At 43.4% G+C, this 17,309-nt stretch overlaps 1 protein-coding gene across 4 annotated transcripts in view; it reads left to right on the plus strand.

Moving 5' to 3' along the window:
• Window positions 1-15,022, plus strand: part of VLDLR (very low density lipoprotein receptor) — a 31,791-nt gene extending 16,769 nt beyond the window's left edge. For 2 of the 4 annotated variants that reach the window (XM_028493910.2, XM_024126728.3), the window contains exons 4-19: window positions 31-153; window positions 1,544-1,666; window positions 3,328-3,699; window positions 3,803-3,925; window positions 4,015-4,137; window positions 4,582-4,701; window positions 4,810-4,935; window positions 5,442-5,613; window positions 6,217-6,435; window positions 8,183-8,301; window positions 8,911-9,050; window positions 9,373-9,514; window positions 10,362-10,508; window positions 12,418-12,498; window positions 13,336-13,505; window positions 14,367-15,022. In XM_028493910.2, the coding sequence (XP_028349711.1) occupies window positions 31-153; window positions 1,544-1,666; window positions 3,328-3,699; window positions 3,803-3,925; window positions 4,015-4,137; window positions 4,582-4,701; window positions 4,810-4,935; window positions 5,442-5,613; window positions 6,217-6,435; window positions 8,183-8,301; window positions 8,911-9,050; window positions 9,373-9,514; window positions 10,362-10,508; window positions 12,418-12,498; window positions 13,336-13,505; window positions 14,367-14,402 (2,336 nt within the window). In that variant the 3' untranslated portion in view covers window positions 14,403-15,022. The remainder of the gene's footprint in view (window positions 1-30; window positions 154-1,543; window positions 1,667-3,327; window positions 3,700-3,802; window positions 3,926-4,014; window positions 4,138-4,581; window positions 4,702-4,809; window positions 4,936-5,441; window positions 5,614-6,216; window positions 6,436-8,182; window positions 8,302-8,910; window positions 9,051-9,372; window positions 9,515-10,361; window positions 10,509-12,417; window positions 12,499-13,335; window positions 13,506-14,366) is intronic. The other 2 variants (XM_055087159.1, XM_055087158.1) reach the window with 2 other exon arrangements.
• The last annotated feature ends 2,287 nt before the right edge of the window (window positions 15,023-17,309 follow it).

Consider the following 17,309-nt stretch of genomic DNA (forward strand, 5'->3'; position numbering starts at 1 on the left):
AACTTTAACCCTGCAAATCAACTTTCGTAGTGAAGAAGACGTGTGCCGAGTCTGACTTTGTGTGCAACAATGGCCAGTGTGTTCCCAACCGATGGCAGTGTGATGGGGATCCCGACTGTGAAGATGGTTCTGATGAAAGCCCAGAGCAGTGCCGTGAGTGTGACTTGCTTTGGACTTGAACTTTTCCAAGCTGTTCCGTGTCTCATAGCTCTAAGTATTGTATAATCTAAAACTTGGTTAGTTTTCCTTGGCCTCCCTTAAAGTTAGGCCAGTTGACTCCAAGGTCAGTCAAATCATTAACAGCCAGTCTTTAAAAACATAAAGAATGTTCTTCCTAGTCTAACAAGACTGACGTTCTCTTGGGTAGCTTCACTATTGAACATTTAAGACTGAAGCCAGAAGATTCAAGAACTCCTTGACTAGGTGCATAGCTTTCAAATGTTTGATGATAATGACTCTGAGCGGATGGTACTGTGGTCCTGGAAGCTAAGTCAAGATGTAAGCGTCCCCCTGTGGGCCAAGTATAAGCTTTTAGATGCACAGCTTCTCATGTTATGAAAAAAAAATCTATTACTGAAGGGGTAAGGTGACTAGAAATAGGATGATAGAGCAATTTTAAAGAAACATGTAACGTAAAGTTATTAAAGTAGGGAGCTTACAGCTCGTTCTTAAATAAGAGAAACTTCATAGGTATGCAAATACGTGTGTGTCCTTAGGCTGATATTCAGGAAAAAGTCTATGAGATCATAGAGGAAGATGATTTGGGACAGTTAAATTAGAATCATTTGCATGTCCTGGTGAAGAAAGTCTCGGTGTTCCTTTTAAGGCAGTAGAGGCCTGTTAAAGCACTAAAAGTGGAAGTCTAACATGAACAAAGTTTAGGTCTGGAATCAAGCAGAAAGGAAGAGATGTGTGTTAATTTCAGTTTTCCAGGCAAGAAGTAAGGGAAGTTATATGAGCATTGGCCAAGGGAGGTGAGTTACCATAGGTGAAGACAGGTTCCAAAAAAGATTCAGCCCCAAGTTTTAATGGGGGATGACCCCGTAAAGTCAAGAATTAGGGGGTGTCCCTACTTTGCAAGATGTCAGTGGAAAGGAGGTTGTGAAGGAGGCCTGTGAAGGAATCCAGGCAAAGGAAGACTTCATAGGTAATAGACCATCTGGCCTTTAATGAAGTTGGGATTAGGTTGCCAGTATCTGGGTCTGTCACTTCCTACCCAGGAGATAAATAATGGTCAAGGAGCAGGCCAGCCAATGAACATAACCACGCCAAGTAAAACAAAAGCCAGGACTGCACACACCGCGGAACCTTGACGGAGTAGCACGGTCAAGGCTCTCCGGCGGACTGCCAGGTAGCCTAGGTTGGCATGGCTCCCAAGCCATGGAGCTGTCGAAGGATCTGCCCAGGCTTCAGCTAGTAAGTCGAATTTCACCCGTGTGCCCGGCCACTGAGTTACAGATGTCACCACTTCCAGGCAGCACAGGAGCAGCAGCTTTGCACTCATGAGTTTGGAGGCTCTTTTGAGACTGTATATCATCAACAGATATGAGAACATGCCGCATAAATGAAATCAGCTGTGGCGCCCGTTCCACTCAGTGTATCCCAGTGTCCTGGAGATGTGATGGTGAAAATGATTGTGACAGTGGAGAAGATGAAGAAAACTGTGGTAAGAAGATCAGTGTTGAGTGGCTTATCCCAAAGACCCTTTTGCTCAAAGAAGGGTGGGCATGAAGGTGCAGTTGACTTGACTTGCCTTTTAATGACTTCACTCTCTGCTCTACTACTTGTCCTTCCTAACTGCCCTCAAACTCTGAGAGAAGTTCACATGGTAACTGACCATTTCTTGCTTGGGTGTTTCTTCTAGGCAAATAGAAATAAGAAGGTAAGTCATCCAAGGCACTTCCATGTAGAAGTAGCTCAGTGAAGCCGCAATTGTGTGAACTCTTGTCTCAGCCAGGACAGTAACTCGTGGGCCTTCCTCACTTGGGCTTAATCAAGCTAGAAAAGGACTAGGGCCAGCAAACACATCCCTAGGTCGAAAATTGGATCTGCTTAGTGGAATAAACTACTTGAGTCTCACACAAGCATTTCTCAGCCCCCAAACTAGTTTTTCTTTTAACCTTTCCAAAAGTTAAACTGGCACAGAAGTAGGAATTAACATCTTGCTGGCAGATACCCAAAGATAACTCTACCCAATCGGTGGTACCTTTGTCTCCTATCACAGTTCTTGCCTGTAAAAGCTAACTCTGTTTCCTAGCCTTTCATGTTTCTGCTCTTGGAAAATATATAATAAAATGCTCAATGTTAAAGGTGAGGCCCTGGGAAAATCTCTAGGTTAAACAAACATTGCACTGAATGTTCTTTCAAGCTACCGCCCTTTTTATAGGGCCTCCTGAGACTGACAAGCACAGGCCTCTTGATGCAGTAAGTGTACAACGAGCTGAGGGTACTTGCAATTGAAACACCAGTCTTGCGCATAGAAGTCACCTCCTGAGGTCATTACCACTGCACCTAGTCCAATGAGTTTTGGCATTTAATCCTAGAACTGAGCTTTATGGATTGGTAAGCTGTGGCGCTGCCATGTGTTTCCCTCTTAAATCCAGACTTTGCTTCCCAAGAGAGTCGTGGTCTCCACCCCAATTACCACCAATTTTTGACCTTAATTAATTTGGCAGGAATTTGAGTCAAAGTACAAACTGGCTAGTCTGACTAGCTTATCGTTATTATTGCACCTGGCTGCTAGATTGCAGTTCTAGCCCCAGAAGTAACTTTCTAAAACTTGAAAGTATTGAAGACCTGTTATTCCTGATCCTGGTCGGAAGGACCAAAAGAGAAGGAACCGTGTATGGTGTTATAATACATGGGGGCTACTTTTTGGTGATGGTGTCATAATGCTTATTATGAGTGAATGTTTGCTTATATACCTGATGCACGATAATCTCAGCTCATGATATGTGGCCTGGCCTGATGAGCAGTATATCCATTTAAAGATAACTCTGCCTTCCCCAATGAAGTCTCTTGTGACAGTTTACGTTATTAATCACTGTCCCTTTAAGATGCATCTCATCTCAAATTAATTTCTAGTCGTCAGCTCTTTTCTCGGTCCTACATTTCTGTTCTTATTCAAATGTCCTAGCATCTTTTACATGGTAAGACTGTTTCCTAGTATTCTGGGAACTGCCTCTTGATATAATCTGACTTTAGTTTTTAAGTTAGGCAAGAAAGCTGGGATTCATGATCCATGATCTGCATGTTAGATTTTGGGACAAGATGCTTGAAAGGACAGGTCTGGATGCATTTTCAGTGGGGCGTCCTCTCTCTCAACAGGCAACATAACGTGCAGCCCTGATGAGTTCACTTGCTCCAGTGGCCGCTGCATCTCCAGGAATTTCGTCTGCAATGGCCAGGATGACTGTAGCGACGGCAGCGACGAGCTTGACTGCGCCCCACCCACCTGCGGGGCCCACGAGTTCCGGTGCAGCACCTCCTCCTGCATCCCCATCAGCTGGGTGTGCGATGACGACGCAGACTGCTCAGACCAGTCAGATGAGTCCCTCGAGCAGTGTGGCCGCCAGCCAGTGATCCACACCAAGTGCCCAGCCAGCGAGATCCAGTGCGGCTCTGGCGAGTGCATCCACAAGAAGTGGCGATGTGACGGGGATCCTGATTGCAAGGATGGCAGTGATGAGGTCAACTGTCGTAAGTAGCTTTCCCATCCGTATGGCACGTTCAGTCCTCTCCCATGTATCAACAAAGGACGGCTTTGGCTGGCTTCATCCCCTGCCGTTCCCTCCTGCTGTAGCTTCCCGAACCTGCCAACCTGATCAGTTTGAGTGTGAGGATGGTAGCTGCATCCACGGCAGCAGGCAGTGTAACGGCATCCGAGACTGTGTCGACGGTTCTGACGAAGTCAACTGCAAAAATGGTAAGGGTCCCTAGTAGTGGGTTGTTAGTCAAAGGACTGCTCTGATCAGACCCACGAATGGAATCTCTCTTCTGTGTTTCTCTTTGTAGTCAATCAGTGCTTGGGCCCTGGGAAATTCAAGTGCAGAAGCGGGGAATGCATAGATATCAGTAAAGTGTGTAACCAGGAGCAGGACTGCAGGGACTGGAGTGATGAGCCCCTGAAAGAATGTCGTAAGTGAAGGGGTTGCTTGAGGACAGATTTGGGAAGGTTAATTAGACCCGGCAGAGCTAATGCGGTTTGGAGCCTGCCTAATGCCTGGGTAAACTACTTTAATGAACTAGGTTCAATCGTTGGGCTTAAAAGTGAAATTTTATGACTTAGAAGTAGTGACAAAGTAGTTCCTAGTTTCACCCCCTTCAAGATAACCAATCAGCAATAGAGAAACTTGACTAAATACTGCTTAACTAACTGGTAACGTGCCAAGGAGATTGGGTTTACTATTCCCCCAATACACGCTGAGATGCATATCTATAAGACGAATTATTAGATCTTAGAAAAATCATGGGCTTGACCAGACTATCTAGACAAGTTATCTCAAACAGCCTGGATTTTAAATGTTAATAGGACAAATATCGATTTGAGTGTTGAGTTCCTCTACTACCTTTTGATTTCAGATGTAAATGAATGCTTGGTTAACAATGGCGGATGCTCCCATATCTGCAAAGACCTAGTTATAGGCTACGAATGTGACTGTGCAGCTGGGTTTGAACTGATAGATAGGAAAACCTGTGGAGGTGAGTCGAAGAACAGAGCCCAAGCCCCGGGGGTGATGGGAAAGGTCAGTAGATCTCCACAGGTTATCTAGGAACAAACAGCAAGACTAATTCTAATTTCCCTCCTAGATATTGACGAATGCCAAAATCCGGGAATCTGCAGTCAAATTTGTATCAACTTAAAAGGCGGTTACAAGTGTGAATGTAGTCGTGGCTATCAAATGGATCTTGCCACTGGCGTGTGCAAGGCAGTAGGTAAATGGACTTGGACTGGTGTTGCTCTGGTACCTTTATGAGTACGTAATTATGAAAGGTACAGCCAGTGACTACAACAGTCAAACGAAATACAAAATTTAAAAAGTACTTGAGAGCAATGATACTAAACTCACAGTGCAATATCACAGGTTAAATAGCAAATTGTTGCCCCAGACTCCTGCCTTGGTCAGTTCCTTTTGCATATGGTACCGTGAATATCTGCTTACTCTGTGCTTCCAGAACTTGAGTGCAATTCAAATAATTCAAATAAGTAACTTATCATCAGCCGCCCTCTTATTGAATGCTGTGACTCCAGGACTGCCTTCTTAAACCGTAGGAAGTGCTGAAGTGCTTGCAGGTCCCAGGGCATGGACTTCAGCAAGAGTACTCCTGAGGCGTTCAGCAGTGCCCTCACTTTTTAAGTGCTCCTCTGTTGGGAGGAGGGGACTTGGAAGGACCTTGCCTTCTTACAGCAAAACTAAATTAACCTGACTCCTGTCTTGCAGGCAAAGAGCCAAGTCTGATCTTCACTAATAGACGAGACATCAGGAAGATTGGCTTGGAGAGGAAAGAATATATCCAACTAGTTGAACAGCTAAGAAACACTGTGGCTCTCGATGCTGACATTGCTGCTCAGAAACTATTCTGGGCTGATCTAAGCCAAAAGGCCATCTTCAGGTAACTTTCAGTTCTTGGTGTCTTCACCTAAGTCGTTGTCACTGGCCTTTGGGAAGGTTTGGAGGAATTTCTCTTGTGTCTTGCTCCAATCTAGCATCTAACTAGTTGGGAATAATAATTCTAAACACTGATTCTTTATTAAATTACTGTCAGTTCCTCATTAGAAACTAACAATCGCCTATAAAATAAAAGATGGCTACAACTATAAGATTATAACAGACAACATCTTAATTTTTCCCATTTTCCCCCCTTTCTCTCCAGTTAGTTGAGAACTGTTCATAGTTGCTACAAATAGAAATGGTAGTGATGGCTTTTTCTTAACGGCAACTATAGAAACTCAGGTGATGGTTACTAAAACAAATAGCTTCACTTAGAAGTGTGGTGTTCTTGCATGTAGAATACAGACCAACGATGAGATAACCTACAGTATTGTTTAGAATCAGTAAGCAGCATGGTTACATAATTTGAGTGGTAAGCTGAGCTATGGGGTTTACTAGAGTTCTTTCCGAACAAAGTTGTTGACCATTTTGTGAGCAGAAAGTCCATTCTCCAGGCTCCAATGGTGTCAAACTCTTAAATTTCTTGTGACCTATTCTGTTTCAGTGCCTCAATTGATGACAAGGTTGGTAGACATGTTAAAATGATCGACAATGTCTATAATCCTGCAGCCATTGCTGTTGATTGGGTGTACAAGACCATCTACTGGACTGATGCGGCTTCTAAGACTATTTCAGTAGCTACCCTAGATGGAACCAAGAGGAAGTTCCTGTTTAACTCTGACTTGCGAGAGCCTGCCTCCATAGCTGTGGACCCATTGTCTGGGTTTGTATTCTGTGTTTTTCATCACGTAGCCTTTCGGATGCTATCTGCATAGGTCAGGAGCTTTCCTCATGCTTAAAGCAGTACTGAAATCCCAAGACTTAGCAGCTCCCCACAACAAAGAATCATCCAGTCCAAGATGTCAGTGGTGCTATGGTTGAGTAACCCGGGAATGGCCTCATCTATACGACAGGCCCTCCCTGAGCAGATGACTGCTGGTTCACATCAGTGAAACAACATTTCTGATTTGAGGTACACCAAAAGCTCTATCTAAACCCTTATGCCCACCCAGCTTCTAAGCAAGTGATTTTTTTTAATTGAAGTATAGTTGATTTACAATGTTGTGTTAATTTCTGCTGCATAGCAAAGTGATTCAGTTATACATATATACATTCTTCTTCATATTCTTTTCCATTATGGTTTATCACAGGATATTGAATATAGTTCTCTGTGCTATACAGTAGGACCTTGTTGTTTATCCATTCTGTGTGTAATAGTTTGCATCTGATAACCCCAAACTCCCAATCTATCCTTCCCTCACCCCCGCTTCCCTTTGGCAACCACAAGTCTGTTCTCTATGTCTGTGAGTCTGTTTCTCTTTCATAGATAAGTTCGTGTCGCTATGCAAATGATTTTTAATTTTTGTCTGAACACTTTATCAGGTCAGCTCTGGATGATCCAACCTAAGTAGTAGCATGAGTTGTAAGGATTTTGGTAACCACATTACCTCTAGGCTTTCATCTAAATGTGCAAGTTGTCTGAAAGTCCAATGGAAATAAACAGACCTCTCTAGAAACATTTCACTGAGGACTTCCCCCAAATTGCCCCTAAATAATATAGAAAAACAGCTTTTAGGAATTTGACTATAAAGAAGATGTGGTACATATATACAATGGAATATTACTCAGCCATAAAAAGGAATGAAATAGTGCCATTTGCAGAGACGTGGATGGACCTAGAGTCTGTCATACAGAGTGAAGTAAGCCAGAAAGAGAAAAACAAATATCATATAATATCGCTTATATGTGGAATCTAGAAAAATGGTACAGATGAACTTATTTGCAAAGCAGAAATAGAGACACAGATGTAGAGAACAGACATATGGATACCAAGGGGGGAAAAGGGGGTGGGATGAATTGGGAGGTTGGCAGTGACATATATACACTACTATGTATAAAATAGGTAACTAATGAGAACCCACTGTATAGCACAGGGAACTCTACTCAGTGCTCTGTGGTGACCTAAATGGGAAGGAAATCCAAAAAAGAGGGCATATATGTATACACAGAGCTGATTCACTTTGCGGTATAGCAGAAACTAACACAACATTGTAAGGCAGCTATACTCCAATAAAAATTAATAATTAAAAAAAAAGGTATTTGACTAAGGCTGTAGTAATCACTATTGGCCCCCATGAAGCCTCACTAGAACACAGTCAGCCCGCCCCTACTGTAAAACTTAACAGATATTCATCTTTTACTCCACTGAAAGAATTGACCTTTTATACAGGAAATATATAACCTGTGACTTTGGGCTGAAATTTAAATATCAGACTTAGATAGTTTAATATTGTTAATAATGAGCTTGTAGATTCAGTGTTAACTTTTGTTTACCCAGAACATAATTTAGACCCTTAAGTGGCACAATTTGTACCCTAGAGTTTTCTGCTCACTCTTTGAAAATGTGTCTCAAGCTGCGACTTTATTCCTTCTAAACCACCAAGGCTTATTTCTAATTTAATTCTTCCCAGCTTTGTTTACTGGTCAGACTGGGGTGAACCAGCTAAAATCGAAAAAGCAGGAATGAATGGATTTGATAGACGGGCGCTGGTGACAGCGGACATTCAGTGGCCTAACGGAATTACACTTGGTATGTATGTTCTTCCTTCCTCGACCACAATTCGACTGTCTGCAGAGTTTTAACTCACCTCCATAGTTAATTCTGGACTACAGCAGACAACTCTCATGGTGCCTTCTTTAGCAGGGACTTAGGATGAGAGGAACCGAACCATACAAGTGGAATGGTGGACTTAACAGATGACATGCTCCATAATTACTAGCTTTTCTATCCACTTGGAGCTAATATGGGACATGAATTAGGTGAACCTTGGGCCTTGTGAACTCTCATCCTGCATACTCCTGGCCTAGGTGCCCTAGCATTTCCTGAATTGCAGGCTCATAACGGTTTTCTTCTGGCTCCTAAGGGGAGAGCAACAAAATGCTCACCTCTTTTAATACTTCTATAATGTCACTAACACTTCTTAAGTCAGTTACTTTGACAATCTCAGGTACCCCTTGAGCCCCCCCCAAACGAATGTGGGTACAGATTCTGCATGCTGCTTCACAAGGTTGGTGGGACCCTGTTAACAACCCCTGCTGGAGAAGGAACCGTGAAAGTAGAGGATTGGATTCCTTGGCAATTTTAAATGGAAGCGGAGCAGTAGACTTCGTATACAGTGACCATTCTTCTCCTACCCAGACCTCATAAAGGGCCGCCTCTATTGGCTGGATTCCAAATTGCACATGTTATCCAGTGTGGACTTGAACGGCCAAGATCGCAGGATAGTCCTAAAGTCTCTGGAATTCCTAGCTCATCCCCTCGCACTCACAATATTTGAGGTAAGACGTGTGTCTCACATCTAAGTGTATACCTCTGAGTTACTGTAGCACGTTGGGAAGAACGAACAGGGGAAGGAGGGAAGGACAGAGGTGCATGACTTGAGAAACTGCTTTCACCTAAAACCTGGGACAAATGACATACTGATTCCTCATCGCATTTTAAGAAACCTGAACTCATGCTTCTCTTAGAGTCTTACATCCGATGTCCCAGACCAGCTTTAAATAAACTTGGTCCATTAAATTGCCAGTAAATAATAATGACCTTAGAGACTGACTCGTGTTAATCCTACACGTACCTACTAATATGGGGGTTCTGTTTTAGGATCGTGTCTACTGGATAGATGGGGAAAATGAAGCCGTCTACGGCGCCAATAAATTCACTGGATCGGAGCTGGCCACTCTAGTTAACAACCTTAACGATGCCCAAGACATCATCGTCTATCATGCACTTGTACAGCCATCAGGTATTGTGGGGAAGCAGAGCCCCTCGTGGCTACTTTCAGGGTAGCAGCATGACACAGTGCCCCTGGGTATGTGTAGCTCCCTAGCAACTCAGCTTGCTGTACAATGGAACTTTCCCCTCCTGGACCCACCCTCAAACCTGGTGCTCCGTATATTTTATTCTGACTTCCAAGTCAAAGAGCTTGAGAACTTCATCTCTTAGCTGCCCTCCCAACCATCAGTGTTCTGTCTTTTATTTCAGTCCCTTCCATATCTCCTTGGCATTCATTCCTTCTTGCTAGGACTATTGCACTAGCCTCCAAGGTAGCTTTTATGCCACAGCCTTTTCCTCCCTCCCCACCATGGCACGTCTTATATGGAACTGTGTGCTTCCTCAAACCCTACGGTCTCCTACTCAGAATACTTGACTGGTTCTAGCCAAATGAAACCCTTAAACCTCCCCATAGCTGGGTTCCTTCCATTTTGTGGGAGCGAGGCAAAGCCACAGAGCACGCTTCTCTCCTTCCTCTGAGCCTCAGACTAGCCAGTTTGTAAGCTTTGGACCAATAGTGAGGCCAGGTCCGGTCACCCATCTCCTTTCCCCACCTCTTCCCTCACCACCCATCTGTTTACGGCATAACTCTTGTCCTACTTCCAAGAAGTTTCTTTGGCTCTTTGCTGTCCTTAGAGCATGCTGCCTGTACCCTTAAATTTATCCTTCACTGGTATTGGTTTAACTTTAGGGTTTGACAGAGTATACAAGTTTAGGCTCCTTGGAGACAAGGAGTCATGTCTTCAGCATCTAGAACCAAGCTTTATGTATAGCAGGCACTGGAAGACCCATTTTAAAGGACTTTTCTTTCTGAACAGGTAAAAATTGGTGTGAAGAAGACATGGAGAATGGAGGATGTGAATACCTCTGCCTGCCAGCCCCACAGATTAATGACCACTCTCCAAAATATACCTGTTCCTGTCCCAATGGATACAATCTAGAGGACAATGGCCGAGAGTGCCAAAGTAAGGCTTTTTACTTTTCAAACACAAGCAGGACATACAACAGGCGTTAGAGTAAAACACTAGCTACAAAAACTAGCCTGGATTTTAAGAATTCTGTTTTAACTCACTCTTGGAATAGATTGGAGGACATATCTGCTACTGTTGCATTCCAGAAGTTCACATCACTACTTCAGGACTAACTCATTTCAACATTAGATGAGTCTATAGGTGACTATGCTGATTTATACCAATTACAGCACTGAACCAGCCAACTTGCAGATAATTAAACAAAGTCTTAACATTTTCCTCCAAAGAGAGGCCTGAAATTAGACTTAAAAAAGGCCTTGGGGGCTTCCCTGGTGGCGCAGTGGTTGAGAGTCCGCCTGCCGATGCAGGGGACACGGGTTCGTGCCCCGGTCCGGGAAGATCCCACATGCCGCGGAGCGGCTGGGCCCATGAGCCATGGCCGCTGAGCCTGCGCATCCAGAGCCTGTGCTCCGCAACGGGAGAGGCCACAACAGTGAGAGGCCTGCGTACCGCCAAAAAAAAAAAAAAAAAAAAAAAAGGCCTTGGGGGACTTCCCTGGTGGCTCAGTGGTTAAGAATCCGCCTGCCAACGCAGGGGACATGGGTTCGATCCCTGGTCCGGGAAGATCCCACATGCCACAGAGCAACTAAGCTCGTGCACCACAACTACTGAGCCTGGGCTCTAGAGCCCACGAGCCACAAGTACTGAGCCCACATGCCACAACTACTGAAGCCTGCGCACCTAGAGCCCGTGCTCCGCAACAAGAGAAGCCACTGCAATAAGAAGCCCGCGCGCCGCAACGAAGAGCGGCCCCCGCTCACCGCAACTAGAGAGCAGGAAGACCCATCGCATCCCCCCCAGAAAAGAAGGCCGTGGTTACAGGAAACCTTCTGGCCTCAGTGGGTGACATTATCTTAAACTCCTACTTAAATGAAACGTGCATTTTAGTCTCTTGTTCTTAGCTTTTGATTAACTGGCAAATTAAACCCATGGGTTGTGAGCAAGGATCTCATATTGTGAGGTTTTTATTAGCGTGATACTGAGTCCCTATGGGGACTAGCTCCGTTTACTGAGAAAGCAGTTATCAGACAATCAGGCAGGAAGACTGGTATGCCTGGTGGTCTGGTTTTGAGAGCATTTCTTGCAGCTTCCAGGAGCCTGGGACTTTGCTTAGAGGGGTCTTTAAGTGAGGCTGTCGGTCCTTTTGAATTGTCCAATTCCAGATGCTTGCGATTCTGCCCGAAGACCCCAGTGTCTCTCTGGTTTTGCTGCTGTTTCCCTTGGTTATGGCACACCCACCCTGCAACTTGGTTTGGCAGTGGTTTTTCAATTTCCCACAGCGTTCAAATAACCCATCGCATGGCTTGTCTGGGCTAAACGGCTAGCCACTCTGGAACCTTGGCATTGACCTGGTTCTTGGTTTTATAATTCAGGTACTGCAACTACTGTGACTTAACAGTGAGACAAAAGATACCAACACAACAGAAATGTCACCAACTAGTAGACTAGCTCCTGGAGGTATTGGGATCCGTTCTGCAAACTGTTCATCTCAGCTAACAGCCACACTCTCTGTACCTACCTGTTCCTTAAATCATTAATGCAGCCTTTAACTACTCATTCTGCCCCTAATTGGTAACCTGTATTTAAACTCCAAAGACTTAGAACCTGCAACCCTTAGCCTGACCTGACTCATTAAGATTTCTCTGAGACAGCTGTTAGTGAAATGGCTATTATAGCATGAGACTCACAAATACTTCTAGACCGGTTATTCTTGGTACACGATTGTAGTAGATATTGAACATCAGTGATGGATGCAAAAGGGCGTGAGGCTGTCTACCAGGTGGTTGAATTTCTAAGTCTGAATTCAGATCCTTCTAAACTGATTCCTTTTATTCCCCTGTAGAGATCAATGTGACCACAGCAGTATCGGAGGTCAGTGTTCCCCCAAAAGGGACTTCTGCTGCCTGGGCCATCCTTCCCCTCTGTAAGTAGATTCCCCACATATCTGGATCCAAGGAACTTCTTAAATACCCGATGGGTATTTCTAGTTCATCTAGAGATGCCCTTCCCATGGCCCCTTGTACTGTCATAGCACTCGTGACACTGAATTACCCTTTGCTCCCCTCACCAGCCTGGCACACCGATTTCAGAGTCCACAGCCTTCTGTACAGTGGTATCCTTAGCACAGCGACCGGCAGTGATGAATGGCGCTTACTGCTTTCTACTTCAGAGCTGTTCGTCTGGCTTTATCCCCTTTCATAATAAGTCCTTTCCAGTGAAGAGCACTGTTCTGTTCCCCTTCGAAATATGTATAACACTTCATACAGAGGAGCTACACAAATGCTAAAATGATTTCTTGAGGAGTTACAGAACTTGTAGAGGGTAAATTAAAAACAGTTAAGAATTTTCAAACCCTCTAAAGCTATTCTAGGGCATGTGAATTCTAAAGCACTATGCCAAATGGCCTCTTTATCCTAAATTATGGGATTCCAGGCTTGGCTAACAAACCAGGAGGACCACTTGAAGAGCCCTCCAGAAGCTTCCGCAATTCGAATTTAGTCAGCCTGGGGAGGGGCCCAGGACCCTACATTTGCCCAGATGGATGTGCTGAGCTGAGCACCAGAGTCTATAGCATAACACAACCTCTGGTCTGAACTTGTTTGAAGCTCCCAGCCCATTTATATTCTAACTTCTAGTCATCCCAGCTTCCTAAAACGTGAAGCTTTTATTAAAGCTTGGATTATCATGGATTCTTTAGCATGATCTTTTTTGTATGTTTTGAAACTAGACCTTGTTTAGTCACCTTCTAACTTTTTTTCAGTGCTCTTAGCAATGGCAGCAGTAGGTGGCTACTTGATGTGGCGGAATTGGCAACACAAGAACATGAAAAGCATGAACTTTGACAATCCTGTGTACTTGAAGACCACTGAAGAGGACCTGTCAATAGACATTGGTAGACACAGTGCTTCTGTCGGACACACGTACCCAGCAGTAAGTCAGCTTTGTGTCTTTATGTACCATGACTCGCAGTAGGACATTTTGGAAAGGAGACCACAACTCAAGCTATGGCTGCCTGGGCTAGAAAGAGCCATTAGAAACATGGAGCCACCAAATACTTCATCTGCTACCTGGAGATTAGACAGTCTAGGCTGTTAGAACCTAAGTAAGTCAGTTGACAAGCGTCTGCCCCAAACAGAATGACAAGTCAATTAAGGACATCACTCTACAATTTGTGATATTTTGGGTTATAGAAACTACATGTAAACATTAGCATGAGCCAAGTATCTCCTTTCTGAACGGTTCCATCAGTTGCCTGCTGGATACTTAAAAGTAAATTAGCATATCATATATAGGGGGGTTGGCTTAAAGTCAGTGTATTGAGCAAGATTCATTTAGCGAAAATGACCTATTACACCTCGTAGAGCTAGCTTTCCTTTCAACAGTAGAGTCAGTCACTTGTTCTTCAGTTGAAACTCACGTGGAGTATTTGGCCTTCACTTACAGAACTTGGAAAAGAACAAGTGCTGAGCACTCCCTCAAGCTCTGGTGAAATAAGAGTGTGGTCAGTTCACGGCACACGTGTGTCTTTTCACATTTTTCTCCAGGTTCTAAAATCATTAAGTAGAACAGGCAGAATTAGTCACACTGTTTTCTCTCTCTACCAAGTAGATAGAGTTGAATTCAAGTTAAAATGCATTAGTGATGCAACTCAGTACTGTTTGGGATCTGGCTTCCCTTCCATGCACCTTTGGTCTCTGAATGACCAACGCAAAAGAAGGTTCATTTTAGAGACTGAAGTTGCTACCAGTGAGGGAATCACCAGACACGTTCCATGGTTTTTCTCTTCCACAGATATCCGTTGTAAGCACAGACGATGATCTAGCTTGACTTCTGAGACAAGTCGTGACCTTTGAGGTCTAAACCAGTAATAACCCACTTCGGAATGGTAACCGAGCCAGCAGCTGAAGCCTCTTTCTTCCTCCAGTTTGGAAGAACATCGAAATATCTTTGCGTGGATCAAGCTTGTATACTTAACCATTTTTATATTACTTTTGTAAATATTCCTGTCCACATTCTACTTCAGCTTTGGATGTGGTTACCAAAAGTATCTGTAACCCTTGAATTTCTAGACAGTATTGCCACCTCTGGCCAAATATGCACTTTCCCTAGAAAGCCATATTCCAGCAATGAAACTTGTGCTATAGCGTATACCACCTGTACATACATTGTATAGGCCATCTGTAAATATCCCAGAGAACAATCACTATTCTTAAGCACTTTGAAAATATTTCTATGTAAATTATTGTAAACTTTTTCAATGGTTGGGACAATGGCAATAGGATAAAACGGGTTACTAAGATGAAATTGCCAAAAAATTTGTAAACTAATTTTGTACGTAAGAATGAAATCTTTGACCTCAATGGAGGTTTGCAAAGACTAAGTATTCAAACTACTGTACATTTTTTTTTCCAAGTGCTAAAAAAATTAAACCAAGCAGCTTAACCATGGTTTGTGCCTATTCCTCTAGGATGAACTTCTGTAAACAAGCTGAGTAGTATCAGGTGTTCTAACTAAATATTTGAGCTATAGATCTTGATATTGTATTATATAAGGAAGCCTGCAATTTGGCTTGTTTCTCTTACAATCAAGTGCTAAAAGGATGAGGTACCACTTAATACTTGCCTCCCCAAATATTTATTTTGTAAAAGCTAGCTAGCTTAACCTGAGCCTGGAATTCTTCTTCTTTGAGGAAAGTTCCTATTCTCATTCATTTCTTGCCTGATCCAGAAACATATGCCAAGATTTCTGTCAATTCTGCTTCTCTGTACTTAAGTCTCTGTTTTACATGTCCTATCATTATATACTGTTCAAGGGCAAGTGCCTTGCAAAGCATGGGTAAGGACTTCCTCCTTTTACACGCCTAGACAGTCGACCCTGAGGAGAGCTAGGGAGGTAACAAGCAGAAATGCCATTCTTGAACAGTCTAAAGCAGTGGTTCTCAGTGGACTTAAGGTTAGCATCTGCATCACCTGGGGACTTGTTAAACACGCACATTCTCAGGCCCCACCCCAGACGTGCTGAATCAGAAACTCTGAGGGTAAGGTCCAGGGATATGTGTTTTCAGAAGCCCTTCAGGTGATTCTGATGTGAACTAAAATTTGAAAACCACTGTTCTAAAGTGACTTCATGGAGAATCTGTGAGATGATCTAATTTGTCAGGCTGGCTGGCATAGGATGGACTCCTTCTATGGACAATTTTTGAAACGTGTAATATATGAAGAGTAGATAAGAACTTTGAGTAGAAGAAAAAGTAGCACAGAGCTTGCATAAATTTTCCATCAGATTGGCCATTTCTTTCTCTAAAGCCACAGGAAGCCAACAAGCAAGGGAAGATACAAGGCTTTAACCCTGGGAAGATGCTCTAGGTGAGAGGCCACTGCAGAAGGTGCAGCAATTCTTCATGGATTGAATGATCAGTGCAGTAGCCAAAGGATGAAGAGGTTTTGAGTAGCTAAATGGATCAGTGGATGAGCCAGAGTCCACCTTCATATGGAATATAAATAAGACAGTGGACATGTGGCTTGTGGCTTAGGCAAAGAGATCAATAATCCTGGATGAAGAAGGTGCTTCTGTCATCTTGTTTAATAGATACCCTCTTGAGATTTTGGTCAAATGGATGAAAGTGAAAGAAAGAATAGGCGTGAACCTTTTTTATGGGAGATGAGGAGGTCGAAGATGTAGAGCAAAAGGACGTAGTTGTGAAGGTAGGACTCTTCTGGCCACCTGTTGCTTCATCTTCAGGTAGTCATAACACTAAACAGGATGTGGCCTGCTGATGTGAGGTGTCTGGAGTGCCTATTTGATAAGTAGGTGAGCATTCATCTTATGTAAACTCTAAAGGCCATTTGGTTGACTGGGACTTTGACCCTGCTCTGGTACAAAACCCACTGATTGGTTTATTCATTTGGAGCAATACAGAATTCCCTCCTAGGAAGCTTAAAGACACCAGTGTTTTCCCCCATTACGAGGATTATACAGTATTAATCAACTCTAACGCCCAAAGTCATAGTTTTTAAGAAGAAAATCAAGTAGATTCTCCATCGTCTCTTGGATTCCAGTCCCTAGTGTGTTCCTCCAGGTTCTAGGTCCCAATTTCCAACCTTCAAAGAGTCTAAAGCATCTCATTCTTTTACCTTGCTCTCCACAGGAAGCAGCCAAGGACAGGAAGTCTAACTTAAAAGGTACAAACTCACTTGAAGAAATGAAGTAACTAGATATTTCTATGGAAATTAGAATAGTTACATGGCTAGCCAATTCAGCATGAATTAAGAGTTCATGGGAGGCTAGAACCTGTGCATCAGTATCCACACAACAACTTTAAGAATCCTATGTGAAACCTTTTGCTGTAAGTTTGCTGTGTCTCTAGAGTTTAATGTGGGAAATGAGAATTAATTAAGAGATTAAAATATGAAGCTTAGCAAACGCTCAAGGAGGCTGTTTGAAGTTAAATGAGCCTGTCATACAAGTCACAGAAAGGAAGTCCTCCAGAGGCTTTACCAACTGCTAGAAAGACTGATACTGATAGATGAATAAACAGGTTTGTGGGCTCTGGTAAAGAAATCCAGTCAAGTCTTTGAGTCCAAATTTTTAAGTGGCCTTTGCAAGCTATCTGTTTGGCAAGAAATAGTCCCAGTTGATCAACCAGCTCTCTTAAAACATTCTTATAGCTATTTTAAAGCCTTGGTATCATTTCCGAACCTATGGTATTCAATTCTTGATGAACACAAGGCAAAA

This window comes from Physeter macrocephalus, chromosome 9, assembly GCF_002837175.3.
Source record: "Physeter macrocephalus isolate SW-GA chromosome 9, ASM283717v5, whole genome shotgun sequence".
Taxonomy (NCBI): domain Eukaryota; kingdom Metazoa; phylum Chordata; class Mammalia; order Artiodactyla; family Physeteridae; genus Physeter; species Physeter macrocephalus.